The sequence below is a fragment of the Podarcis raffonei genome, chromosome 8 (genome assembly GCF_027172205.1).
Source record: "Podarcis raffonei isolate rPodRaf1 chromosome 8, rPodRaf1.pri, whole genome shotgun sequence".
NCBI classification, from domain to species: domain Eukaryota; kingdom Metazoa; phylum Chordata; class Lepidosauria; order Squamata; family Lacertidae; genus Podarcis; species Podarcis raffonei.
The window spans coordinates 90,955,856-90,983,516 of NC_070609.1; the positions used below are offsets into that span (position 1 = coordinate 90,955,856).

At 51.2% G+C, this 27,661-nt stretch overlaps 1 protein-coding gene across 2 annotated transcripts; it reads left to right on the forward strand.

Annotated features, from left to right (window-relative positions):
- The first annotated feature begins 260 nt into the window (after nucleotides 1-260).
- Nucleotides 261-25,077, forward strand: CNNM3 (cyclin and CBS domain divalent metal cation transport mediator 3). 2 transcript variants are annotated; one of them, XR_008331970.1, is made up of 9 exons: nucleotides 261-1,554; nucleotides 8,985-9,128; nucleotides 10,610-10,762; nucleotides 12,439-12,608; nucleotides 19,025-19,121; nucleotides 19,733-19,857; nucleotides 20,443-20,578; nucleotides 22,790-22,892; nucleotides 24,639-25,077. XR_008331970.1 is itself a non-coding variant. In XM_053401545.1 (8 exons), the coding sequence occupies exons 1-8, from the start codon at nucleotides 288-290 to the stop codon at nucleotides 24,695-24,697; spliced, it is 2,151 nt and encodes a 716-aa protein (XP_053257520.1). In that variant the 5' UTR covers nucleotides 263-287; the 3' UTR covers nucleotides 24,698-25,077. The 2 variants fall into 2 exon arrangements, 1 of the variants encoding a protein (XP_053257520.1); XM_053401545.1 differs by lacking the exon at nucleotides 22,790-22,892 and having other exon boundaries at nucleotides 263-1,554.
- The last annotated feature ends 2,584 nt before the right edge of the window (nucleotides 25,078-27,661 follow it).

Consider the following 27,661-nt stretch of genomic DNA (forward strand, 5'->3'; position numbering starts at 1 on the left):
GACCTTCCCGGGCGGCCCCTCCCCCTGTCGCTGCTGCTGCTGCTGCTGCGGCTGCGGCGGCTCTGGCGATGGTGGGCAGCGGCCGAGGGCTGGGGGGGCCGCCGCCGCCGCTCTTCTTGGTGCCTCTGCTGCTGCTGCAGCTGCTGCCGGGCGGCCGGGCCGCGCTGGGGCGGAGGGGCGCGGCGGGCGAGCTCCGGGCCCGCGCAGCCCCCGAGGCCACCGCTTCCTCCGCCGCCTCCGCCTCGCCCGGGGCCTGGGGCCCGGCGGGGGCGCCGCCGCCGCGGGTGATGGGCTTCCGGCTGGAGGAGGGCGCCTCGGCCGCCTGGGCCTCCGGGGGCCTGATCCGCGCCGCGCCGGGGGCCACGCTCCGCCTGCGCCTCTACGGCACCGGCCTCAGCAACCGCAGCTGGCCCTGGGGCGCCTTCGTGCCGGCCGAGGCCCCCTGCGCCCCCGCCGCCTCCCCGGCCCCGCTGCCCCGGGCGGCGCCCCAGGTCCTGGCTCAGGGCGCGCGGGCCGTGGGGGAGCACGCGGCGCTGGTGACGGTGCAGGTGGCGGCCGGAGGCCCCGGCGGCCGCTTCCAGCTGTGCAGCCCGGCGGGGCCCGGGGAGGCGTGGGCGCCGGCCGCCCCGGGCGACGCCATCCTGGTGACGGAGGACGAGGGCCGCGCGGGGCGGGTGTCGGCCGTGGCCCTGGCGCCCTGGCTGCCGGCCTGGCTGCTGGGCTCGCTGGTGGCGCTGCTGCTGGCGCTGCTGGCCCTGCTGCGCACGCTGCAGCTCAGCACGCTGTGGCTGGAGCCGGCCGAGCTGTACGTGCTGCGCGACTGCGGCTCCGAGCGGGAGCGCCAGGCCTGCAAGGCGCTGGAGCCGCTCCGCCAGCGCGGGGCCTTCGTGCTGTGCTCGCTGCTGCTGCTGGGCTGCGTGGCGCACGCCGCCCTGGCCGTGCTCTTCTACCAGGCCGTGGGGATGCTGGCGCCGGCCGTGCTGGGCGCCGCCGGCCTGGTCTTCCTGCTGGCCGAGGTGCTGCCCTTCGCCCTCAGCTCGCGCTGGGGGCTCTCGCTGGCGCCGCGCGGGCTGTGGCTCACGCAGCTCTTCATGCTGCTCACCTTCCCCCTGTCGCTGCCGCTGAGCAAGGTGCTGGAACTGGCCCTGCAGCACGACACCAGCACCTGCCTCCTGCGGGAGAAGATCCTGGATATGGTGCGCAACAGTGACCCCTACAACGAGTTTGTTCGGGAAGAGTTCAGCAAGAGCGCCCTGCGCAACAAGACCGTGGAGGATGTGCTGACGCCGCTGGACGAGTGCTTCATGCTCAATGCCAACGCTGTGCTGGACTTCAACAACATGTCAACGATCATGCAGAGCGGCTACACCCGCATCCCCATCTACGAGGACGAGCGCACCAACCTGGTGGACATGCTCTACGTAAAGGACCTGGCCCTGGTGGATCCTGATGACTGCACCCCTCTCAGCACCATCATCAAATTCTACAATCACCCACTCCACTTTGTCTTCAACGACACCAAGCTGGACGCTGTGCTGGAGGAGTTCAAGCGAGGTAAAAGACATGCCCATAGTTAGGCCACTGCCTTGGAAGGTCTGCCCAAGATTCTAGAGCCCTATTTCTCAATCTTGGGTCCCCAGCTGTTCTTGGACTACAACTCCCATCATCCCGGACCACTGATCCTGCTAGCTAGGGATGATGGGAGTTGTAGTCCAACAACAGCTGGGGACCCAAGGTTGAGAAACATCTCTAGAGAGTCATTGCCAGGTTTTCAAACTATCTTCTGTGAAGCCCCAGTTTCCTTAGAACAGACATGGGAAAGCTGCTTCTCTCGGGTCCATCAGTCAGCATGGCCAGTGGTGAGGGGTAATAGTGCAGCTTCATCCGGAGGACCACAGGTTCCCCATACCAACTCCCACCATCCCTGGCTTGCTGGGGCTGATCCAAAATGTCTGGAGGGCACCAGGCTGGCAAAGGCTGAGTCAGGCAGTACAGCAAGAGCTGTGTCAAGTGGTGGAGTTTCCTTCTTTGAAGGTCTTTAAGCAGAGGCTTGACAACCATATGTCAGGAGTGCTCTGATGGTGTTTCCTGCTTGGCAGGGGGTTGGACTCGATGGCCCTTGTGGTCTCTTCCAACTCTATGATTCTATGATTCTACATCAGCTTTGCTCCAGCTGTTCTATGAGCCACATGAGCAGGCCAGGTATAAGCTGACAAGTGGGGCTTTTGTAGGTTTGGTTTTTTTGCTGCATGCATGTAGTGTCCAAGTTGCAGCCAATTTCAGCATCCCAGCAAATACACACACTGAGGTCATGGCCAGGGGCAACCATGTGGCAACCCTGTAGAGGTTTCATCTGCTTTCCTCCATGGACATGGACAGCTAGGGGTTTTAAATACGACTTCAGGCACCGCTAATGCATAGGAACTTCATTTCTTTTTCTCCCACCCCACTTGGTTTTATTACGCTTTACTGTACAGTCATACCTTGGAAGTTGAACGGAATCCTTTCCGGAAGTCTGTTTGACTTCCAAAACGTTCAGAAACCAAAGCGTGGCTTCTGATTGGCTACAGGAAACTCCTGCAGCCAATTGTAAGTTGCAGAAACCCCATTGAACATTCAGCTTCCAAAAAACCAAGGTACAACTGTATTTGGCTTTACAATCGTACCTTGGTTCTCATATATGCCTTGTGAGTCAAACGTTTTGGCTCCCGAACACTGCAAACCCAGAAGTGAGTGTTCCGGTTTGCAAATGTGCTTTGGAACCCGAACAGCCAATCGGAAGCTGCGCATTGGTTTCCGAACATTTTCGGAAGTTGAATGGACTTAAGGAATGGATTCCGTTCAAGAACCAAGGTACGGCTGCAAATAAGTGTAGATATGTTACTAGTTCAGTAATTAGTCCTTTCCGGTCACCTGAGAGGCTGCAATAATGTCTCCAGCAATCTAGGCCTTGAACCTGCTGGAGTTAAGTGTGTAGGAACCTATTCTGCACTCAGAACTTTTCTGGGTAAGCACAGACCCTCTAGATGCCAAGCAGAACAAACTCTTTGACTTAAGAAACTTGACCTTACTATATGCATTGTGCATGTATAATCCTGTCTCTGGAATATATCACTTCTGAAAGGGCTCATATAATGGATTGTTCCTCTGAACCAGCAGAGCACCAACAGCCACAGCAGAATGCTCTTCAAGTACAAAAAGGTGTATCTGGGAGGAAGCCAGGTCCAAACCTACCAAGATGGAGAAGCATTCCCACCTGAAGTGGTACAGGCCAGACACAAAAACCACAAGGAGTTTTAGGATTTTCTGTGCATATGCATTCAGAGCAGCTTTAAGGGACCAAACCAACAAGCTTCCCTTGTGCCACGGTGGGCCACTTCCTGGGAGATGGCCACAATTTTAGACTTGCCCAGTAGAGTAAGCCAAAGACTGACTGCTGGTGTCCAGGCCGCCTTGCTTGGAGTGCCTGTAGCATAGGCTGTGTCTGCATAGGCTTTCCTTGAGCAGAGAAATATTCTTGTTTTTAAACTGGTAGGCCTTCCACAAGATGTTTATCTCCTTTTCCTCCCCTAGCCCTTCTCCCTCCTGAAGCATTTGGCAGGAATAGCTGGGTGGCACCCGTGACCTTTGCATACCTGCAGGGATCTGGCTTGCCCTGCGGAGAAACAGCAGCCAAGTTCACAGGTTCAGTTCTCCAGCCTTACCACTTCCAAGCAGGCCCCAGGCCATTTTATTCCAGGAGAATAAGCCTCCTAAGAATCTTACACATCCAGCCCTCCCTCCCTCCCCCTCTCATACACACAGATTGGTTGTCCTTACAGCTAAGAAGCCGCTTTCCCCTTCTCCTGGCATGTGACGAAAATGAACAGCTTTGCCCCTTTTCACCTCAACCTTTGGAACAAGATTGGCTCCTCCGTCTCCATCGCTTCCTTTCTGTGCTGCCTTTCATTTTGCTTATTTGTTTAGAGCAGAAGTGAGGGAACTGTGGCCCTTCAGATTCTGTTGCACTACCAGCTGCATCGTCCCTGACCATTGCTCATGATGGCTGGGGCTGATGGGAGTTGTAGTTCAGAAACATCCGGTGGGGGCAAGGTTTTCCCCATGCATTTGTACCCAGCTCTTCAGCCATAAGGCTCCCAGAGCAACCTATCGACAAGTCAGTTCCTGCCCACAGGCTTTGCAGTTGTTGAGACATGACACACAAGTAAAAAGGGAGAGGGAGCGGAAAGTGGGGATGCAGATTGCATGTCCCAGCACAGCTTTGGGAGTTAGAAATCTACAGTGGTGGGAGCCTGATCCTGCTCTAGTAGCACATAAACAAGGAGTAGCACACAGGAGAAAGGGAGAGACACAATAAATCATCAACAACATTGTCCAGCCTTCCCCAGCCTGGTGGCCACCAGGTGTTTTGGACTACAGCTCTTATCAGCCCAAGCCATGGCCGTGCTTGCTGGGGATGAAGGGAGCTGTAGTCCAAAGCACCCAGTGATCATCACGTTGGGGAGCGGTGGCCTAGTCTGGCAGGCAGCTTTCAGGGCTATTGGACAAAGGCCTTTCCCAGCTCTGCTTCTGGAGATCATTTTAAAGAGACCCTTGGAACTGAACTGGTGACTTCCTGGTTGCAAAGCAGTTGTTCTTCTACCGCTCAGTTGTGGTCATTGTCACAAACCCTGCTGGATGAGTCCAGTGGCCCACTCAGTCCGGCATCCTGTTTTTGCAGTGGCCAAAGAGTTGCTCATGGGAAACCCTCACACAAGAGCCCCCTCCCCTCCTGTGGGTTCCAGCAACTGGTATTCAGAAGCAGGGCTGCGTCCGACTCCTCCTTTGGAGGCAGCGCAGAGCCATCAGGGCTAGTAGCCAGTGATAGCCTGATCCTCCTCCATTACTTTGTCTAATCTTCTCTAAGTCACCCACTTGGTGGCCATCACTGCTGCCTGTAGTTTAACTGTGTGCTGCAGGAAGAAGTGCTTGCTTTCGTCTCTCCCAAACATTCTCGGGGTGTTGAAGTCTGTGGCCAGTTTCAGCCCTGTTGCCTCTTCTGCCTTTTCTGTTCAGGCATCTTTGAGGGTGGCAGAGCAGATCCTGGAAGCAAAACCCACCAGGATAGGTGGGAAATCCCAGTCCCAGGGGCCAGACGTGGACGTCCAGATCTCTCTGTTTGGCCCTTGGAACTCTTTCCCCAGGCCACACCCTCACTTGTGTCTTTTTCCTGGCTTGAGTTCAGAGTGTTTTCAAAGGAAGAAAACAGCTACCTTCTAATGCTGCAAAGGGCTCTGGTCCCGCCAGGTGGCACATGGCCAGAACTAGCAGATGGGGGCAAATTCCAGGGAGCCAGGCGTGGTCTAAAAACCTTGAGAAGCTCATTGAAGAGAGAGATGGGCTGCTTGGAGCCTTCATGTGAATGACCCTGCAGGAGATCCTTGGAGCCAGCAGGGGGACATTCCACTTGTTTTGCATGGCTCGGCTGAACCCAGCTATGATCTGGAGCCTCGTCTGGGTGTGAGCCGGCAGCCTCCACAGAGAAGCCTATGATCTGAGCAAGTCTGTGGGTGCAACATTCTCCCAATCTGTCATCAGAGCAATTGGCTGGGCTAGAGGATATGTTTTAGCTGGTGAGATGAGGTTTGCATTGTTCACTTTGTATTTAAGAAATGCAAACAGCAAAAACAAGGATACATCTAATGATCCACTAAAAGCGAAACGGTGGGGTCAACAGCAGCAGCTTTAGAGCAAGACTCCCAAGAGATTGAGATTGCAAAATGCTAAATGCTTGGGGAAATTAAAAGTTTTCACCTGGCGCTGAAACGATGACATAGTAGGCACTAAACAAGTATACCCTCCCTCAGACCACATTCAAAAGGTGGGCTGTTAGTGCCCATAAATAAATGGAGAGAGTATTTCATAGTCAGGCTGCCACTACAGCAAAGTCTCTGTCACAGGAGAGACTGAGCCCAAATTGGTGGCTCAATTGATGGAGGACAGAGCTATCTTTGGCTACTGCCCATCGCTCCCTGTGCTCTGCCTCCAGCATCGGAGGCTGGTTGCCCCTGCATACTGCTTGCTCTGCAGCAGGCTTCCTATTGGGGTGCCTGGTTGGGCACCGTGGAAACAGGATGCTAGATTGGCCTTTGATCTCATCCAGTAGGGCTCTTTTCATGAGGAAATCAATATAGTTCTTTCCCTTTGCCAACCTGGTGCCCTCCAAATATTTTGGACCACAGCGCCCACCAGCTGCAGCCAGAAAGTGCCAAATGTGTGTTGCAGGCCGGAACATCTGGGGGGCACCAGGTTGGCAAAGGCTTCTGTACCTCCATGTACTGCACCAGAAAACTTAGGACCCTGCCTTTGAAATGTTTGGTGCAATTGTGCATGCACAGCCTGTTTCCATGCTATTATTCTATTTGCGCCCTCTCCGATTGCATGGAGCCCAGAGAGCCCCGTGGTTTTCCACGGATCTGAGGGCAATGAGACAATCGTTGAGACAGCTAGAGCGCCGGTGGCGGATAACTCATTCCGAATCTGACCGGACACAGGTTAGAGCTCAACGTCGAGCCTACCAAGTGGCGATAGCGACGGCGAAGAAGACTTTCTTCGCCGCCTCTATTGCATCTGCAGAAAACAGCAGCAGGAGACTTTTTCAGGTGGTTCACAATTTAGCGGAACCACCTGCGACATCGGGGCCCAGTACGGGCCACATGATCTCCTGCAATGATTTTGCAAAGTTTTTTGCAGATAAAATCGCTCAGATTCGGGAAGTAGACTCCACCGTGGGAGCAGGGCCAGGGCAGGAGAGTGCTAGAGTCCTGTCTAGTCAAGTTGTGTGGGATCAATTCCAATCTGTCACCTCCGAGGATGTGGAAAGGCTGCTTGGACGAGTGAAGCAAACCACCTGTCTCCTGGATCCTTGCCCATCCTGGCTTATAAAAGCTAGCCGGGAAGGACTGGGTGATGGGCTTCGTGGGGTGGTGAATGCTTCCCTCCGTGAGGGAGCCTTCCCAGACCCGCTGAAAGAGGCGGTTATTAAACCGCTTCTTAAAAAACCATCTTTAGATGCGGCCACCATGGCCAATTATCGCCCAGTCTCAAATCTTCCATTCTTGGGCAAGGTGATTGAGCGAGTGGTTGCTGAACAACTCCAGGCACGCCTGGAAGAAGCGGACCATTTGGATCCCTTCCAGTCGGGATTCAGGCCTCATCATGGGACTGAAACTGCCTTGGTCGCACTGGTTGATGATCTCCGGCGGGCTAGGGACAAAGGTGAGAGCTGTTTCCTAGTTCTGCTGGATCTCTCAGCGGCGTTTGATACCATCGACCATAACATCCTTGACAACCATATGTCAGGAGTGCTCTGATGGTGTTTCCTGCTTGGCAGGGGGTTGGACTCGATGGCCCTTGTGGTCTCTTCCAACTCTATGATTCTATGATCCTTCTGAACTGTCTAGAGGGGCTGGGAGCTAGGGGCACTGTCATACAGTGGTTCCGCTCCTTCCTCCTGGGCCGTGTTCAGAAAGTGGTGGTGGGGGATGAGTGTTCAGACCCCTGGGCTCTCACTTGTGGGGTGCCTCAGGGTTCTGTCCTCTCCCCCATGCTTTTCAACATTTACATGCAGCCACTGGGAGAGATCATCAGGAGGTTTGGGCTGGGTGTTCATCAGTATGCGGATGATACCCAGCTCTACCTCTCTTTTAAATCAGAACCAGTGAAGGCGGTGAAGGCCCTGTGTGAGTGTCTGGAGGCGGTTGGAGGTTGGATGGCGGCTAACAGATTGAGGTTGAATCCTGGCAAGACAGAAGTACTGTTTTTGGGGGACAGGAGGCGGGCAGGTGTGGAGGATTCCCTGGTCCTGAATGGGGTAACTGTGCCCCTGAAGGACCAGGTGCGCAGCCTGGGAGTCATTTTGGACTCACAGCTGTCCATGGAGGCACAGGTCATATCTGTATCCAGGGCAGCTGTTTACCAGCTCCATCTGGTACGTAGGCTGAGACCCTATCTGCCTGCAGACTGTCTCGCCAGAGTGGTACATGCTCTGGTTATCTCTCGCTTGGACTACTGCAATGCGCTCTACGTGGGGCTACCTTTGAAGGTGACCCAGAAACTACAACTAATCCAGAATGCGGCAGCTAGACTGGTGACTGGGAGCGGCCGCCGAGACCATATAACACCAGTCTTGAAAGACCTACATTGGCTCCCAGTACGTTTCCGAGCACAATTCAAAGTGTTGGTGCTGACCTTTTAAAGCCCTAAACGGCCTCGGTCCAGTATACCTGAAGGAGCGTCTCCTCCCCCATCGTTCTGCCCGGACACTGAGGTCCAGCTCCGAGGGCCTCCTGGCGGTTCCCTCACTGCGAGAGGCCAAGTTACAGGGAACCAGGCAGAGGGCCTTCTCGGTAGTGGCGCCCGCCCTGTGGAACGCCCTCCCATCAGATGTCAAAGCGATAAACATCTACCTGACATTCAGAAGACATCTGAAGGCAGCCCTGTTCAGGGAAGTTTTTAATATGTGACATTTTAGTGTATCTTTCATCTTTGTTGGAAGCCGCCCAGAGTGGCTGGGGAAACCCAGCCAGATGGGCGGGGTACAAATAAATAATAATAATAATAATAATAATAATAATAATAATAATAATAATAATTGTCAGGTGCTGAGTGGTAGGAATGCGAAATAGGAGGTGCTGGAGGTTGCTGGAGGTAAAGTAGATGGGCAGGGATGGAGACTGTTGCCCAGCCAGGAATCCAGGACTGCATTTTCTGTGGTTGCTCTGTCTGTCCCAGCCCGATGGCCTGGGAACCTTAGCTACTCAAAGCCTGCATAAACCACATTATGTTTTGAACCAGATGCAGGAATATTTTTGTGTGCGATGCTTCTCTATCTGTTTTTATCTTGTGTATGAAGAGGGTCTTGTGGCAACCTCTGCCCATTTCTTCTTCTTCTTAACGGTCTTGTTCTTTACCAATCCTTGAGCTTTCCTGTTCCTTTTCCCCAGGTAAATCGCACATGGCGATTGTTCAGAAGGTAAACAATGAAGGCGAAGGCGACCCTTTCTACGAAGTCATGGGCTTGGTGACATTGGAAGATGTCATTGAGGAGATAATAAAATCAGAGATCATGGATGAGTCAGATGACTACAGTAAGTGGGTTTCGTGCAGGTATGGCCTGTTTGGGGCTTCTCTTCTTCCGCTCCCCTCCCTCTCTGCCCTTTTTGCTTAGCAAAGACATGTTTTAAACCTCCCTTCCCCGTAAGGAGTGGACTTGCACCTAGGTGGTGGTAGCTGCTTAATTTGCTGGTTCAGGTGGGCAGGGGAAGATACAAGGGGAGCATTCAGAAGTGTTATTTTTCACCTGTGTTGGAAGTGGTGCAGTTTACCACCTCATTTTGCTGCATTTATAGTCCTCGTATATGACTACTAAGTTGGTGGGGTAGGATTTATACAAATTCCTTTTCCTACTCCAGAATTGGGAAATAGCTTGGTCTATTTATGCACGCGGGAGGATGAGGCAGTGGAAAGCTGAGATGGTAAAATGGGGGCTGCATCAGGTCAAGTTGCAAGAAGGGGATTACAGTTTTAGATGCTTCTCTTGACTTATTTAAAAACAATTGCAATTAAAACACTGGCACTAGAATAGGTTCTGTTGCACCCTTTTGTCCATTGGAGTGGTTTCTATTTGACATAAACTTTTCATGTAGGAGAGCAAAGGAAAGTGATGACTGATGTGTGCCCTGAAGTTCACTCAGCCAACGGGTTCTGCTGCAAGTGCAGAATGGGCCTTGATACTTGTAGAAGGGGAAGTCTGTTCACAGCTGGGAGAAGAAAAGCAGGGAAGCCCCGACCCACAGCTCAGAACCGGAGACAGTGTGTAGCTGCTGTCACAAGTATTTCACTCAGGAGATGGCAGTTCTGTACTGCCAATAAATGGATGTGTGCCCTGCAGGGAGATTTGCATTTGGAGAAGCAGGGAGCACACTGAGGTGCCATTGAGCATGGGGACTCCTCTGCAGTGGAAATTCCATGGAATCAAAGATCCAAGTCTGTTGGAGATAACTGATCGCCCTCAGAGTGCAGTGCATTGCTTGCCCTTTTTAGGCAGTTGCAGCTGGAATGACAACTGGTGGTAGTTACTAAAAAATGGCAGGGAAATTTGTTTAGTGCTCAGATTACACGTCTTTATTCCTTGGAGCACCAGTGATTTTCATTTCCTCTTTACACCTAGGGCTGTGTGTGTGTGCCTAAATAAATAAATTTTAAAAATCAAAAATCTGTACCAAGCTATCCTAACTTTTCCACCCTGAATAAATACTGCATGCGAAACAAATTCACACAAAATTGGCTCACTTTCTGGGCTGCATCATAATGGGGGCGGGGATGTACACATGTGAGCGATATGGGCTAGAAACTTAGGGTGGGGGGGTATTAAAACTAAGATTCCCAGGAAACTCAGTTCTGCAGTCATAAGTATTTGAGTATTCTGCGTTTTTCCCTGTACGTGTGCAGAATTGTTGAATCCCTACCATCATGTTTTACAAGAGAACCCACCAGTGCTAGTAAGGATGGATAGCTTGATTCTTCTGCCTCCTGTTGTCTTTTTTGGCTTTCTCTCCCATCCCTCTAGGGGAGAACAAATTGAAAAAGAAGCCACCTGCACTTGGGACCTTGATGGACCGCAGGAAAGAAGATTTCTCCTTGTTCAAAGTGTCCGACAATGAGTACAAGGTGAAAATCTCTCCCCAGTTACTCCTGGCTACGCAGCGCTTCTTATCCAGAGGTAAGAGCAGGGAAGAGATCTTGCCGTCTGGAATGTTTTGTTCCTTCCCTCCACCACCTCTGCTCAAGGGGCTACACTGGGTTTGGATCCATATTCCAAGGTTTATTTTCCCTCTGAAATGTGTGTTTTTAATCCAGTTAAGTGGCTGATAACTGTGTTACAAGGATGGGAGATGCTCAAAGTCCAGCTGATAGCTATGTCCCAGTCTGCAGAGTAGTCCAAGAAGCAGGGAGCGCACCATGTCTTACAGCAGCTCTCCCCAACCTGGTGCCCTCCTGATGTTTTACACCACAGCTGACATTTGTGCTGGCTGGGGCTGGTGGAAGTTGTAGTCCCACAGCATCTGATGTATGCCTCTGATGTATTGAAGAAGGTTGTCATTAGAGCATGTTAATTTTTTCATTTTTCAAATTCCCAAAATGAGGGGTGCTAAAAAGTTGCAACATAACTTGGGAATTCAAAATATATTTTGGTTATGTTAATATAATTTTGTTTTGCTTGGTAAGTAAAATGTGTGTAAAATTGCATAGAAATCATTAAAAATGATTGCCAAGTACTTGCAGTTATGGCATATATTCAGATTATTCATTATTATTATTGTTATTATTTACCATTACCTGACATTTTCAGAAGGTTTTCGGAAAGCAGTTTATGTGCTTCTTCATTAGATGTAGACTTATCAAGCTAAATGTTGTCCATTCACAAAAATAACAGATTTGAATTCCTCACAACCAAAAACATATTTTTAAGACCTCTCACTGAAGAAATTAAGTTTCACGCCCTAAAATCACATGCCCTGTATGCCGTATGGGAATTTGCAAATACAGAAGTTGTTGAGCATCCCTTTCAGCAGCTAAGAGAGAGATTTGATTTTCATGCTCCCTAAGGACAGCACAGCAACGAAAGCCCCTCTGCAGATGCAAGACCACACACTATATTGCTGTATCCTTCATTTAACCGTCTCTTTTGTCTGACGAGAGCCGGAGACTGAAGGGTCTCTTCCTCAAACTGATACATTTCAAGGCCATGCTGAAATTTAAACATATTCCACAAAGGGGCAGTGCTAGTTGTTGGACTACAACTTTCATCAGCCCCAGCTGGTGTGGACAGTGTTCATGAATGAAGGAAGTTATAGCTAATGTTCTGAATGAGAGCCAGTGTGGTTAGAGTGTCAGACTAGGGTTCAAATCCCCTGCCTGGCCATGAAGCTGAGTGGGTCATTGTCGCTCAGCCTAATCTACCTTACAGGGTTGTTGTGAAGATAAAATGGAAGAGAGGAAGAACCATGTATGACACCTGTTCTCCTCCCAACTTGGGGAGAAAGCGGAGGCCGTGTGGCCTCACATCACCACCTCCATTGGGCTGCTGTGAGTGAATAGGGCCTTTTTGGTGGCAGCACCTCCCCAGACACACTTGACTGCTCTGTATTCTTCTAACCTTTAAGGCACCAGGTTATTTTAATTTTAATAACCGATTAAAAAGGCATTTAATGACTGTTTGCTATGCTGGGTCTTTTGTAAAGCAGTTTGTTCTTTGTTTTGTTGATGTTGAATCCTAAATGTGAAGTTTCTCCTTTTATTCTTTCTGCCTATTTTTACTGTTGTTTGATTTCTAAATTTCTAAGTCTGAACTGGCTGATGCTACCTTTTCTGTCTCCTCCACACGCTTCCCTGCAGAGGTGGATCTCTTCAGCCCAGCCCGAATCTCTGAGAAGGTCCTGTTGCACCTGCTGAAACACCCCAGTGTCAACCAGGACGTCAAGTTTGATGACAGCAACCGCCTTGCTGCTGAGCATTACCTGTACCAGCGCAACCAGCCGGTCAATTACTTCATCCTCATCCTGCAGGTACCACACTTCAAACATGTGGCCCCCAAAGTCCCCATCTGGCCCTTACAATACCCCTCACTGGCCCTGCTTCACACAATCCTCAAATGTAGGATTATATATAAAAAGAACACTATACGGTGGTACCTTGGTTGTCGAACTTAATCCGTTCTGGGAATCTGTTCGACTTCCGGAACCATTTGAAAACCAAGGCTCGGCTTCCGATTGGCTGCACTCAATTGGAAGCCGCATTGGACGTTTGGCTCCCAAAAAACGTTTGTAAACCAGAACACTTGCTTCCGGGTTCGCGGCGTTCAGGAGCCGATTTGTACAGGAGCCAAGCCATTCGGGAACCAAGGTACCACTAGGTAGGTATGTATGTATGTGTATATATATAGAGAGAGAGTGAGTGAGTGTGTGTGTGTGAGAGAGAGAGAGAGAGAGAGGGAGAGGGAGAGAGAGAGAGGTTTTATCCCCTCCTTCCTCCTAAGAGCTCATGGTTCTTGCCTCTCCTCCCATTTTTATTTTCACAACTGCTTTGCTTGGTGGATTAGGCAAAGCAGCTGGCCCAAGGTCACCCATTAAATTTCATGGCTGCACAAGGATTTTAACCCAGATCACCCCAGCCCTAGTCCAGCATTCTAATCACTGTACCTCTCTGCCTGTTCAGCTGTGAGACAGGCAGAAATAATGCAGGTAGAGCATGCAATGAAGTCGGGGGGGAAGGGAAAGCTTTACCCTTCGAGTCAGCATGGCGTGCAGCATTGGAGTAATATAATAATAATAATAAATTTATATCCCAGCCTCCCCAGCCAGAACCGGGCTCAGGGCAGCTAACATCAAAATATGCGATATATTAAGACATAAAATTCAGCAATCGACTGAAATACAGCTTAAAATCGGATTGAAATCAAAATAAGATCAGTTGGCTACCCAATAATAATAATTTTTATTTAGAGTTATTTAGAGTAGAGTTAGAGGTGCCTTAGTTCAACCCCTGGATCCACTGTGAATCCACAGGTGACCTTGGGTCAGTCCTTCCCTCTTTTCTCCAGCATAGCCTACCTCACATGGCTGTTGTAAAGATGAATTTCATGCACAGGAGCCCTGTGGCAACATCGTGGTCTACAACCTACCATTTCAGATACTACAGCCATACAAGTTCATTTAAAAATACTAATGGCATGTGATTTTTTATATATTTTTTGCATTCTCTATCCTCTTACCCCCCCTCGCCTAAGGAGACCAAAGTGGAACACGTGGCTCTCCCCACCCCCAGCCCAGCTTTCCCCTCACAACAACCCTGTGAGGTAGGTTAGGCTGAGAGAGAGTGAATAGCCCCAGTGCTGCCCAGTGAACATCCCAGGAGAGCGGCAGTGAAGTCTAGCGGAGGACAGACTCAGGTCCTTGACTCTCTTTTTCTGTGCAGAAGCCATGAGGTGAGCTGCCAGGCTTTTTGGCAGAGTTGCCTTGCACTAGCAGGGAATGAGTTGATAGCAGTTGCTTGTGATTGATTAGCATAATTGGAGAATGAGCAGAACAGCCAGCCAGAGGCAGAACCCTTTTTTTTTGTTCCCTGCTTCCAACTAACCATTTTCATGGTTCCACTTCTTTGCGTTTCTAATGAAATCTAAAGGTTTCACTGCGCATGACAGGAGAGCTTTTGTTAAAGCTTGTATGTTTTGCAAAATAAATTTTTCTGTGACTCTCAGCTGATCCTAATTTCGCTCTGTGGGTGCAGTGCATGTGTCTATATGGACCAACAGAGGGGCTTGCACTTTGGGGCAAATTCTTGGAGGATAAGGCTAGCCACGGCTGCTGCTAGATGACAGCTATGTGCCGCCTCTCACACTGGAGACAGAAGGCTTCTGCATACCGCTAGCTGGGGAGCAGTTGCTCTCGTGTCCTGCTTCTGCCCAGAGGTTGAGCTCTCTGAGAACAGAAGGATGGACTAGATGGGTCTTTGGTCTGATCTGGCAGAGATCTTCCATTGTCGGAGTAGACTCTCCACAGGGCCATTGCAATGAGCCCCAGCGCTGCACAATTCACCGCTGCCTCACAGGAGGGGGGATTTATACCTGGGCTTCCCGACAGCCCCCACCATCCTCCATCATCCCCATTTACTTATTTGTATACTGCCCTTCATTGGAAGGTCACAGGGTATTGCTGGACATCTTCATCACTTTTCTGCCCAGGCACCCAGGACTTAGCTATTAATCTGAACAAATGGTACCAAATAGCTCTGGCTCCCTATCAGTGGGACGCTCTCCCTGGGCTGACTCCTTTTCCGCCTCCCCCCCCCCAGGCCTTTGGATAGACTGAGATGCTGCTGCTGTTTCTGGTGCGCTGGCAAATCTTCCTGAGGCTGTGGTGGTTCTGTTTCTGTGCTGTAACATACAGTGGTAGCTTGGTTTAAGAACAGCCTACTTTCTGAACTTTTTGGATTACGAACACTTCAAACCCGGAAATGAGTGCTCCACGTTGCGTTTTTTGGGGGGGATTGCGAACATACTTCGGGGTGCAGTTCCGTTTTGTCGGCACAGCCTTCTGCCGCTCAGCCCTGGCTGCGGCAGCGTCACCCAGAGGCACCCAGCACTCCCCGAGGAGTAGAGATTATCGGTGCGCCTTCAGCCTCCTTCTCCCCCGAGGTGCGCTGCATTTAGGGACCTGCTCGTGAGTCAGCCTGGCAGCTCCACCTAGTGCGCTGTTGCTGACATGGACCGGCAACGGCTCCCCGGGGTTTTGGGCAAGGAACGGGCTCTCTCTTTTCCCCGGGCCGACAGCAACTGGCGTCTCTCTCTCTCTCTCCCTCTGTCTTCCCTGGCACTGGGTGCTTCTGGGTGGCGCTGCCATGGCTGGCGCTGAGCGACAAGGCCGTGCCAACAAAACGGAAGTGCACCACAAACGTAGTACGTTCTCAATCTCCCCCCCCCCAAAAAAACGCAACCTGGAGCACTCATTTCCGGGTTTGAAGTGTTCATAATCCAAAAAGTTTGTAAAGTAGGCTGTTTGTAGACCTCTGCCGTCGCTGTCGCTGCAGCATCGAAGGCTGTGCCACCGCAGCCCCCCCCTTCCCCTGGTACTGGGTGTCACTCGTGCAGCTGCCACTCTGGGCCCCAGAGCAACGCCAAGTGGCTCGGCCCCAGAAGTGACTGCCGTGGCATTGCCTCACAGGGCGCAGGACCGCTGCCACTGCAGTAAGGGTGTTTATACTGGGTAGTAGATTGCAGCCTGGTCTATTGCTTTCATTTTATGGATCAATGGCCTCGTTAAATAGTAAAATTCATGTGAAATTGCTGTTTTAGGGGTTGCTTTTCATCGTCTGGAACGGATTAATCCATTTTACATTACTTTCTATGGGAAATCCCGCCTTGGTTTAAGAACGCTTTGGTTTAAGAACGGACTTCCGGAAGGGATTAAGTTCGTAAACCAAGTTACCACTGTATTTCTGTTCACGTTTTTAAATGTTAAAGGACAAGCAGTTAAAATGTGTAATAAATAATAATAATAGCATTATTTTTATTTATTTATTTGACGGGCCTCTGGAGCCAATAGTTTTGGGCTGCCTGGCTTGTGCCTTCTTCTCTCAGGGCTATTGAGAGTTGAGATGTATATTTTTAGGACCCACCTCATTCCTCATAACTTGCTTTGGACTGGCTTTAATAATGTGTTTAAATGTTGTATCCTGCCCTGGGACGTGAGGGTGGAGGGTGCGATGATGATGATGATGATGAGAAGAAGAAGAGGAGGAGGAGGAGGAGGTGGTCCTGGGGAAGGATCTCTCAACCTCAGTCCATCAGGCCGTTGATGGTCCCTTCAGGAGCCGGCTGTTGTCTGTGCCCTGGCCAGCACGGTCTGCTTCTGCTTGTCCAGGCGCCATCCTGCCTGCCCACCCCAGGAGCCCATGCTGGTGCACCTCCCACTCGCTTCTCGCCTGAAGAGGCCTCTGAGCATAGGGCTCTGTGCATAGGGAGCAGGAGGAGGTGGGAGCATGCTGAGGGTTGCGCCACTTTAGATGGCAGCAGGGGGAGCAGGTAGTGGATGTTTTCAGGCGCTTCCGTCTCTCAAGAACTCTGTGCTGACTAGGAAACCTTCCCGGCAGAAGACTGCCCAGAGACCTCTCTCCCGGACATGCTTCACACGTGAGGCAATCGCCCAGCAATAGGGCTCCTCACCCCAAGTCCAAAGTGGTGCAGTCCATTGTGCTGCCTCATGAACCACCTCCTCCTCCTCCTCCTGCTGCGGCTGCTGCTGTGGGGTGGGGGCACCCCAGGGGTCCCTGACCAACCCGACCCCTCCTCACTTTGGGTAGGAAGCCAGTGCAGAAAAGAAGCACCCCGTTGCCTCCCAGTGAGAGTTGCCCACCTGTGGGACGCAAAGGACCCTGTTGGGTTGGGGGAGGAACAGACCCAGCGTTGGGGGTCAGGACTGCAGGCGTCTGCCGAGGGTCATCCCAAGCAGGGGGCCCTCTGCCGTGGCCCCAGCCCTCCTGCTTTGCCTCCTCCCTATCAGCTGCCCCCTCTAAGCCAGTGAGCAATGAGGGGCGGCAGGAGGGCCAGCCTCACCTCGCCCTTCCCTGAGCCCCAAGACAGAAGGGGCTCCTGGGGGCAGCAGGAGAAGGAGGGAGTCCACAACCGGAGGCTGAACCTCTGGTGGAGGGCAGTGCAAAGAGCAGAGCCGGCTCTGCCGTTGGACAGAGTGTGGCAGAAGATGCTGGTGGGAACAGCACTGGCAGCCCCCCCGGCTGTTCTTCTTGAGCATCCTGACTTTCCCCTTCCATTGGAGGGTGGAGCTATGTGTGCCACGCAGCCTGCCCTGTGCTCCCAAAACGGAGATGCTGCCCCCTGGTGTGGTGGAGGACATGCATTTAAAGTACACACCCCAACACACGAGTCCTGGGAACTGTAGTTTGTTAAAGGTACTGAGAATCTGCAGTTCCCAAGGTTCTTTGCTGTGGGGGTTGGGAACGTGCAGAGACAATTCCACAGCCAGAACCATAACAGTCTAAAATGCTTCCTTCATTGATGGTGATGCATTGTTATTAAGAGTGGTTCACCTACTAGCTTGGCCATTGCGTGTGTGTTTGGGGTAGGGGGGAGATGCACTTGGAATTGCAGCCTTCGCCAACTTAGTGCCCTCCAGATGTTGTAGGACTACAACTCCCATCAGCCCCTAGCCAGCAGCCACTGAGTTGTGGTCCCACAGCACCTGGAGGGGGCCAGAATGGCCAGTGCTGCCGTATGGAGTCATCAGCTGACGTGGGACTGAGAACCACATGTGCCTCTGCAGGAATCTGCTCACGGTCTTGTCACTGCCTCTTGCCTTACAGAATTCGGGAAAAGAAAGAGAAAATCTGCCCTTGCAGGTGAAACTAAGGAAGGGGTGTTAGCAGGTTAACCACACCCTCATTAAAATTTGGTGTGGACTAAAGTTGGCTTAGGACAGAGGTCCCCAGCCTTTTGGGCACAGGAGCACATTTGGAAACCTAAGAAGTTGTTCTGGGCACCACAGAATACCCATTTCACAGAAGAAAAACTGGTGTTGCTCAGAACACACTCCAGCACCTCCATGCACCCCAAAACAAAAGGCAGGCCTCCCAAAAACTGCTCAAATAAAATAAAATGGGAGTGTGTCCAGGGGTGCCCACAGGGGCCATATCAGGGAAACCATAATCCTGCAGTAACCTTTGCCAGCCTAGAACTGTATCCAACTCTGGCCATCCAGTCTAATGCTCAGAATAGACCCACGGAAATTAATACACACAGCTAACTTAAGTGCATTAATTTCATTGGGTCTACTCTGAGTAGAACTTGGTTGGATACAAAAATTAGTGTTTTTGGACCTCCACTCGGAGCAGCCCCAGTTAGTATGCCTGTGCTTGCAGGGGTCTGGAGGGCATCAGGTTAGCAGAAGCCGTCCAGTACAAACGCCCCCCCCCCATGAGAAACTTCCATGGCGGATTGGTGGCCATTTAGCCAGCACATGAACCCTCCAAGGGAAACTGTACCTGCCGTATTCTGTAAGATACTGTTGTGTTAACGTCTTCCTTTATACTGACATCAGTAACTTTCAGACTCTCCTCTTCAGGGCTTATATGAACTTTGCTATTGTTATTTAGATCTGAACTATGCCTTTAGGTTGGGTAAAAGGTGCTTAGTTTGTTACTTTTCTCTTTTTAATGCATAACATATTAAAACTTTATTTTTTGCAACTCAAGAGTGGTAATACTAAAGTAAAAGCAGGGACTGTCTTAAACTAAAAAAAGGGTTGGTTCACGCAATAGAAACCAAACCAACTTGTGCTGAGTGAGCTACAAGAATATGGGATCAGGATCTAAAATTCAACTAGGTCAAATCTCAACTTGCTTTCTCCTCTCTCTGCATTCCTCCCTCCCTCCCTCCCTCTCACCTTGCATCGCTTTCTCTTCTCGTTCCCAGGGCAGGGTTGAAGTCGAGATTGGGAAGGAGGGACTGAAGTTTGAGAACGGAGCCTTCACGTATTACGGTGTCTCTGCCCTGACAGCTCCTTCTTCAGGTGAGTCGCGCGTTCCTTCCCACCTCTCCCCGCCACTGATAGCCCTTTCGGGATGAGAGATTTGCACCAGAGCTTGAGCTGCTGGCTACTTTTTTAAAGGGGTGTCCTTGTGTTGAAACCCTGAAGAGCCGCTGCTGGTGATTAGACCACGCTGTGTTAGATGGTTCTGACTTGGTAGTGGGCAGCTTCTTCTGCTCCTGTATTTTGAACCGAGCACAGCCTGGAAGGACCGGCAGTGTTGGCTCCGCCCACAGATTGGACCCCTGCAAGCCCTTTAGCTCCCCCCTGCAGCCTGAGCGTCAAGAGAGGCATCCACAGACTTCTTCCCCTGCACACTTCAGCTGCTGAGTCACTTGATTGTCCATCAGCATTTGTTGTTGGCTTTTTTAAACATACAACAGCAGAGGAAGGGGGGCATTCAGGAAAAGCTACAGAACTGCATTTAACAAGAACAGATAATAGGTTTAGATAGTTGTTGTTTCGGCTGCATTCATGAGAACTTGAAACACATTCATTTTTTAAAGGCAGGACTTGCAGAGTTCTGGGTTAGGAGCGACATTCCTAAACTCCCTGCCTCTCATTTGCAACACTGATGTGTTTTCCTTCAATAGTTCATCAGTCCCCAGTGTCCACTCTCCGGATGAACCGTCGTGATCAGCAGCTTGAATGCACAGAGACCACCACTTACTGTCCTGACTACACTGTCCGGGCACTCACTGACCTGCAGTTCATCAAGGTAAACACCATAAAGAGAAAGACTCTGGAGAAGTGTGCTGTTGACCACCAGCCAAAGATCTTTTGAAATTAGTTCAGCAAATAGGATTTCTCTTTGAAATCTGTAGCATTTCTCCACAGTCTGTGACTTTGGCTCACCTGCTTAAGTTCCTTCTTTTGACCAAATTGCAGTCTTAGGCCTCCATCAAGTCGCGTGCTGATCCGCAGCATATATGATGCCCTGCTGGGGACTGGATCATCTCCCTGCTTTTGCAGTATCAGGAATATGAGGTATATTGAGCTCCTAGGGGGCCGCATTTAGCTAGGCAAGATGTACAGGCAAGACTTTGGCAAAATCCTCTGGTGATCAGAAATCACTAGGGTTGCATTAACCAATTAAAAAACCCAAAGGCTCATCTAATGCAGTGTCCAACCACATCCCTCTGGGAGGTCCGCAGGCCGGATCTGTGTGTGATGGCACTTTTCCCTCTTTGCTCTTAGCCAGGGACCCTTGGCGAACACAGAACAAACCAGCCACGTGATTTCCAGGCTGATTGTGGCTGAGGTGCAGATCATCTCTCACTGACCTGTGGCTTCTTTTCCGCAGGTTACCCGGTTGCAGTATCTCAATGCTCTCATGGCCTCGAGGATACAGAACTCCCCACAGTCACCTGACACCGTTGAATTGAAAATCATCCCCAGCAGCCAGACAAAGCTTCTGAATGACAAAAATGCCACGCCAGGTATGTGCTTGTTCCGTTGTGGGTCACCAGGTGGCGCTGTGGCTCAGCTCCCTTATGCCACCTGTGCCAGGACCTGCCATTTTCTCCACCCGTTTGGACCACGGCTGCCTGCTTGGGTGGAGATGGGGCAGGATTCCTGCAGGCGCTGCAGATGCAACACCAGGGAAGAGGAGCTAGTCAGGAAAATCGGTTGGTGTATGTGCACAGAGTTATCATTATTGTCTAGTCAGTTTATTACTCACCCTTCACCATCAATTCTGAGGGCAGGTTGCAATTTAAAATTCAGTATCAAAAGCACGTAAAGCAAATTACAACCACAGAAATAAGGTGGTTCCTGAATATATATACCTCAGGTGCCAAATGCCAAGGTAAAGAGGTTTGTCTTCAGCATTCCCTGAAAGCAGGATAGTGAAGGTGCCAGGCAGACCTCTGTGGGGAGGGAATTCCACAGTGTGGGGCTGCCACAGAGATTGTCCTCCCTCAGGCCACCACCTCCCAAACTTCTGAAGAAGGTGGAATGACCAGGGGGCCCCTCTGCTGATCTTACATCTGTCTGAGAAAATTGGCAGGGAGGAAGGTGGTAAAAGTCATTTTGGGCTTTAAACACTAGTATGAGCACATTAAATTGTGCCCAGAAATGAAGTGGCAGCCAATTGTCTCTCCAACTTGGATGCTGCCACAAGATTTGGTGATGGCTACTGGCTTAAATGACTTTAGATGTGGCTTAGACCATTTTGTGGGGGATTGGTCTCGCCTTGGCCTGGTGGCTAGATAGGAGCTCCATCTGCCAAGGAATGACACAATGGAGCAATCCCTGCTGAGGAGCTCTAGTAGGCCATTGTCTTCATGTTCTGCTTGTAGATTTTTAGAGGCTGTGGGATGCTGGGCTAGGTAGACCAGAGGCAGCCAAGGGGGGGCCTCCAGGTGTTTCTGGACTGCAGCTCCCAGCACCCCTCACCACCAGCCAGTTGGAGTTCAGCAGCACCTGAAGGGCATATCTCTTGATGGCCCCTGATCTTCTCCAGCACAGCTCTCCTTAGGCTTCATTCATTTTTCCCTTCCACGGACTTGAGCACTGGCTCCGGCTGATGGCAGTTGTAGTCCAAAAGAGGGGTTCTCAACTCCTCCCCCTCAAAATTGACCACATGCCCATTGCTGAGGGTCTTGGCAGACCTCTAAATTATTTTTCTGCCTCTTCTGAAAAGATAAGAAGAGCCTGCTTGCTCAGGCCAATGGCCAATCTAGTTGAGAATTCTGTTTGCCCCAAGGGAAACCCACAAGCACCCTCAGCACAAGAGCACCTCCCCTCCTGTAGCCTCCAGCAACTGGTGCTCAGAAACATGACTGCCTCCAACCACAGAAGCCGAGCAGAGCCATTGGGAACCTTCTCCTCCTCTGGGAGCACGTTCCATAGTTTAGCTGCTCTCTGCGTGAAGAAAGAAGGACTTGGTTTGCCTGTCCTGAGCCTTCCAACATTCAGCTTCATGGGATGTCTGTGAATTCTGGTGTTATGAGAGAGGGGTGCACACTTGTCTCTATCCGCTGCAGCAATTCTAATGTGCTATATGATCTTTGATTGTATTGTTATGGCTTCTTTTATTTATTATATTGTATTTAATGTATTTCCGTAGACTTCAAATTGTTATGTGATAAAATAAAAATAAAATAAATAAAAAGAAGCAATAAAAATGCAATTAAGACTCAGTATGAATGCTTAATGTGGACACACTTGATTCATTGCACCGCTGGCCTAAAACATCTGGCAGGGGGCACCTGGTTGGCAAAAGCTGCCAAAGGACATGGGGACCAGGGGAGTTTGCCCAAAGGCTTCATGAAAAGGGGAGGTGGGTTTCAAGGGAGGAGTTTGAAAGAAGGAAGGGAGAGGAGGCTTGATTTTCTGGGAGGCAGTTCCAGGCATGACAATGAGTACGAGACACAGAAATATATGACAGTCACAGGCAGGGATGTATCTGTCATCTGGGGACATAAGAGCTCAGAGACAGGCAGGTGGGGGAGGCAGTGAAGGTGAGAGATTTGAAGGTGAGGAGGCGGCGCTTGGTCTGGATGCAGGAGCACAGGGGCATTGTCAGTGGGGCTCCTTGCCCAGCAAAGCTGCATGTCTTTCCTTTCCGCGCGTTTTCTTCTTCACTGTCCTTCCAGGAGCTAAACACTGCCATCTCTCCTCTTCTCTTTCTTCCTTTCTCCCTCCAGCCTTCCCGCTCAATCTCTCTTTCTTTGGCACAATTGAGAACTGCATTTAATACAGGCCTCTCTGCCATAGTCTGGAGTGCCTTTTTTGTTTGAAAACCACAAGGTAAATATATCCAGTTGGTTCCCTTCCTGCATTTCCCCTCCTTGCAGTGCCCTCTGCACCCAGGGGAAGGGGCAGCAGCAGGCCCCCTGGGGGTTATTGGGCTTCAGCCCCATCTGCATGGCTCATGGTCACCTGGAGGGCCATCGGTTGCCTGTTTAGTCTCCCAGTCGTGTGATTGCTGTATGACAAGCAGAACTTTCAAATGACCCAGTCACCGTAGGGACTAACTGGGTTACTCCTTCCCTCCTTCCCACGGAATCTGCATCTCATCAGGAGGGAACTGCCAGGGGTAAAGACTCAACTAATCAACCCCTGGCCTGATGGATGGTTCATTAAGAGCACCCATCTTGGGTTGGGTCTACTCAGAAGTAGTAGAATGATTGTATCATGTCAGAATGCAAGTGGGAGATGCCAATTTGAATGTTCCCCTTCTTCTCTTCTGCAGGTTTTCTGTTTGTGGGGCTTTGTGTTTGTCGTTTAAGGAGGGCAGCACTGACCCTCCTGGCTGCACCCTAAAGTGGAACAGTTCTTTCTACCATCTAATTTTTGTAGCATCTGCAAACCAGACCTTTGTCTGTTGGATCGCTAATTGCCCCCCCCCAATCCTGCCTTTCCCACCTTAACCAGATGTGGCTCTTTTGTGCAGGGGAGGAGGGGGTGGGCCCACCTTGCAAGAGGGCAGGGGAGATCCCGGGGGGGGCGGGGGTTGGATTTCACTGTTCTGATTCCATGCTAGCCTGCTTTCCTCCTCCCTTCAGTGAGACTCGAGAGAGAGAGTCTGTCTCCTTCCCAGGGCTAAAGCGTGTCTCCACTCTTCAGATGGCAAGAGTACAGGTGGTAGTTTGTCAAGTGGGTATTTGCCACACTCTGTTATGCAAGCACTTGGTGAACTGGCTGGCTGTATTACCCTACCCCCACCATGCACAACCATATTTGCGGGGTTGTGTGTGTGTTCCAGTTTTGTGGGAGCAGAGAAATTGGCATTGGACGAGATATTCAGCTTCCCAGAATCTCAACTTATTTGTTATTTATTTATTTCTTGCACCTTTCTCTCCCAAGGAGGTCAAGGTGGTGTGTACATGGTTCTTCCCTCCCTCCCCCACCTTCCTCATTTAATTCCCACGACAACCCTGTGAGGTAGATTAGGCTGAGAGGCAGAGTGACTGGCCCAAGACCACTCATGGCTGAGTGGGAATTTGAACCCTGGTTGCTTCTCCTTGAAGGCAGTGGTGTGCTTCAAAGAACCAGGGTAGCAAAGTGGTTGGTATTTCAGACTGCCAAGACCCAGGTTGACATCTCGGCTCAGCCATGTAGCGTACTGGGCAACCTTGGGCTTCCTCTCAGTGCCTGACCTCCCTTGCAGGGCTGTTGTTTGCTGTGAGGATGGGAAGCATGCACCTTGAGCCAGAGGCAAAGGTGAGCAGAGCGACCTTTCTGCACGGGGCTGCTTTCTGCACACACCTCTCCATTCAAACAAACAGACAAGCAAGAGGCAGGATTGGAGCTCAAGAAGGGTGAGGACTAAGCCTGGGGAGAGAGCAGAGGGCCAAAGAGAGGGCCTTCCAGTCCTGAGGTCCCATTTGGAGAGCTGCAGGCTCCCCCATTACTCGTTTCTTTCATACAGGATGCTCAGTCCCTGCTCAAGGCTCAGTTCTTCGTTGCCAAACTGCCAAGAGAGCTCAGCAACGATGGGGTATAAACATTGCCACTCTTTCTCTTCCTTGCCACCCCCCCCCCCCATTCCAGGGAAAAGCAGAAGCAAGCTCAACCTTCTGGAAGAGGAGAGGCAGAGCACAGGGGTCTGACCCGCTAGAGGCTTGGGGGGCAAGGGGTCTCGGGAGGCCCCCTCTGAAATCTCGGTCGCCTTCTCCTGGAGTCCACCCGTCCTTCCGAGGAACCTTTCACTTTGGCTCCTGCGTCCCAGAGAGACTCCTGGAACTGTGAAGGAACTGGCCAGCAGCCTCTTGGGTTGCTTCTGGTGCTCTGACCCGGCTGCAGCACCCAGGACGTCCTCTGAGCAGCACTTGACAGACAAAGGGTGGTTGAGTTTGGGGGGGGGCAATCTCTAAGACTGTGAGCAGCAGAGAACAGCCACCCTGTGCCTACAGACTGGATTACTTTTGCAGGAGTCGATGTGAGCAGGGACCGGCAAGGGTGTGATTGCAACAGCGTTCCCTCTGCTCCACTGACTGTGTTGATCTTTTCCTCCCCGCGTGCAACAGATCTCCCTTCCACCCAGCGGTCTCACATGTACATTCCACCCACCCTCCAGGCGTACTTCAGTTTGTTAGTCCCCACACCAGGCTTGGCTCTGGGGCACCCCCACCCACCAACCTCCCTCTGCAGCTGTTGCGCTTCCTGCCTTTGACTGTAGCTGCACCCAGCCGCCATGCCATGCCTGACTCCAGGACCTGAAACTTGCTCCTCCCACATTCCAAGCACACCCGCCTTGCTGGTCTTCTGAACGCCAGCGCCAGGCTTCAAGGGCATTTGAACCAGCCGTGAGTCTCACCTGGCGCCAGGCAGGGCATCAAACCATCCTCCCCAAATTGTGCCAAAGTCCACACTCCCTAGAGCCACATGTGCAGCCTGACTCTCTCTTGCCAGGATTGCACTGCTCGCCCTCTTTCCAGAACGTGGGTCCCCATGGCGAACAGGTGGTGGGCTCTGTCTGTGCCAACCCAGGGAATGCTGCTATTCTGCAAAGCAACCCTTCCTTCCCAGAGGATGCCTGTCTCCTGGCCACTTTCACCTAAAGTTTCATTCTCTTCCCCCTTGCTTTGCATCTCTAGTTCTTAAATCCAACACAGGTTTGAAAAACAGTTTGCACAGGTGGGGACTGGGGCGGGAGCCATTCTGACCCCGTGCTGGTGTTTCCCAAATACTGGAGTTTAAGTGACTCCTCACGTAAGCTATTGAGTGGTTGGGGGTGGGACAACAGGATTTGCCCCATCAATCTGCCGGCATTCCAGGCGCTGAGTCTCCCACCTTCTGAATGCTTGCAGTGCATGGAGGATCTGCAGCATTTTGCTGCAGTTTACCCACAAAGGCCTGCTGGGTGGAAGAAAGTCTAAAGGACCGCCCTTCCTCCTGTAACTGCTCCTTCTGGCTCCCTGTGTTTGTGCTTAGAAGAGCAGCTGCTGTTGCATTTCCCTCTGGACTAGCCTTCCCCAGCCTGTGCACTTCAGATGCTTTGGCCTACACCTTCCCATCAGCCCCATGTGGCACGGCTCCTGCTCAGTGGCTGATGGGAGCAGGAGTCCAACTGGAGGGCACCAGGTGGAGAAGGCTGTTCTTGGCTGTCCTCCTTGGCTGCCGGGTTCTGGCTGGAGAGGCAGCACAGGATGCTATGCTTGCCCTCCACGCTAGCTTTGGCAGAGAGAAACAGTCCCCCCACCCCACCCTTAGTTGCTACTTACAGTATTCCCCCACTGGAGTTCTTGTTTTTAAAATGAAATAAAGGACTGAAGAGCAAGAGAGGGAAAGAGAGAAAGTTGGTCTCCTTTCTCCCTCTCTCGTCCTCTCCCTGTCCATAACCAACAGCAGAAGTTGTCTAAAAGCAATGTATAATTTCAGGTAAATTATTTGTAACCTGCCTTTATGTTGTAGTTTTTCTGCAAGGACTGTACCTTCAAAATGGAATAGTCTAATCTTATATATCTATTTATAAGTTACTGGCTTTAAGGAGTGTTTGGTACGCTGCGTGTATAAGGACCTCTAAAAACAATTCGGGAGCTGTTACCGTGAGCGGCTTCTGCGAACGGGATGTGAATGCCCCACCTTTCCTCTTACTCCATCGGTTGCCCGTGGCTCTGGGAAGGAGGACCTCCTTTGGTTTCCACCAAAGACAGTCTTGCTTACCTATGGTGACAGGGACCACAGCCAGGCTCTTGCCAGGGTCGCCTCCCAGTCTGCCATGTCTGGTTGAGGAGTCCCAGGCTGGGGGCCCACATTCCACAGGCTACACCAGAGCAGCCCTTTTCTCTGTCCTCAAGAGATGGTGCTGGGCTCAAATGTGTCCTTGATCTGTGAAAATGGTCTCTGGGAGGAGTTGTAGAAAACTATGCATTGGTGAGTGGCTGGCACGTATGACCAGTCGCCCTTGATCCTCCTCCCCACAGGTATGTGGCTCCCCAGAAGATTCCCCACCCCCGATTGAGGCCATGGGCTGTAGGGTTACCAACAGTGGTTGAGAGGGGGCCCTTTCTTGTTTCAACCTTTGAGGAGAAAGAGTTGATGCCAGCGCATTGGAGAGAGAGAGGATTTCAGGAGCAGCCCTTTCCTAAAACACAAAACTGCGCACAAAGCCAGGGCTTCCAATGATTTATTCTTGTTCAAAGAGGAATCGCATCAGTTTCATATTCCAAAAAAACAAACACAAGCCTTTTGGGTGACTGGGGTTTAGCCGTCCATAGTCAGCCCCACGCAGTCCCTTAAGTAGGGCGTCGTTTGACATGCCAACTGTGGGGGAGACTGTCTTTTCGCAGATTGAAGCGCCAGAAATGTCAAGGTCAACAGCCTTTGAGAAAGTTCCACCACCTGATTGGCAAAGAGAGCCCATCCTCCAGATGGCCACGTGCTGCTGCCCAGAGCTGCTTGAATTTGTCAGAATTTCCCCCCCAAAAAAGTAGAGGCTAGAACATTGTTTTCGACACATTTAGATTCAAGATCAACTTGAGAAGAATTGAGACCTCACATTGGTTTGCAAAGATCCATTCAAGTAATTTCCTCCAATCCCCTCTGCACATTTCTCTGCAGAATGGAAGGGG

Excerpts from the sequence above, each read along its gene's own strand:
- CNNM3 (XM_053401545.1), top strand. The coding sequence starts at position 288 with ATGGGCTTCCGGCTGGAGGAGGGCGCCTCGGCCGCCTGGGCCTCCGGG. Across the intron at positions 12,609-19,024 it reads ACTTCATCCTCATCCTGCAG|GGCAGGGTTGAAGTCGAGAT; the intron begins GTACCACACTTC and ends TCTCGTTCCCAG. Across the intron at positions 19,122-19,732 it reads CCTGACAGCTCCTTCTTCAG|TTCATCAGTCCCCAGTGTCC; the intron begins GTGAGTCGCGCG and ends TTCCTTCAATAG.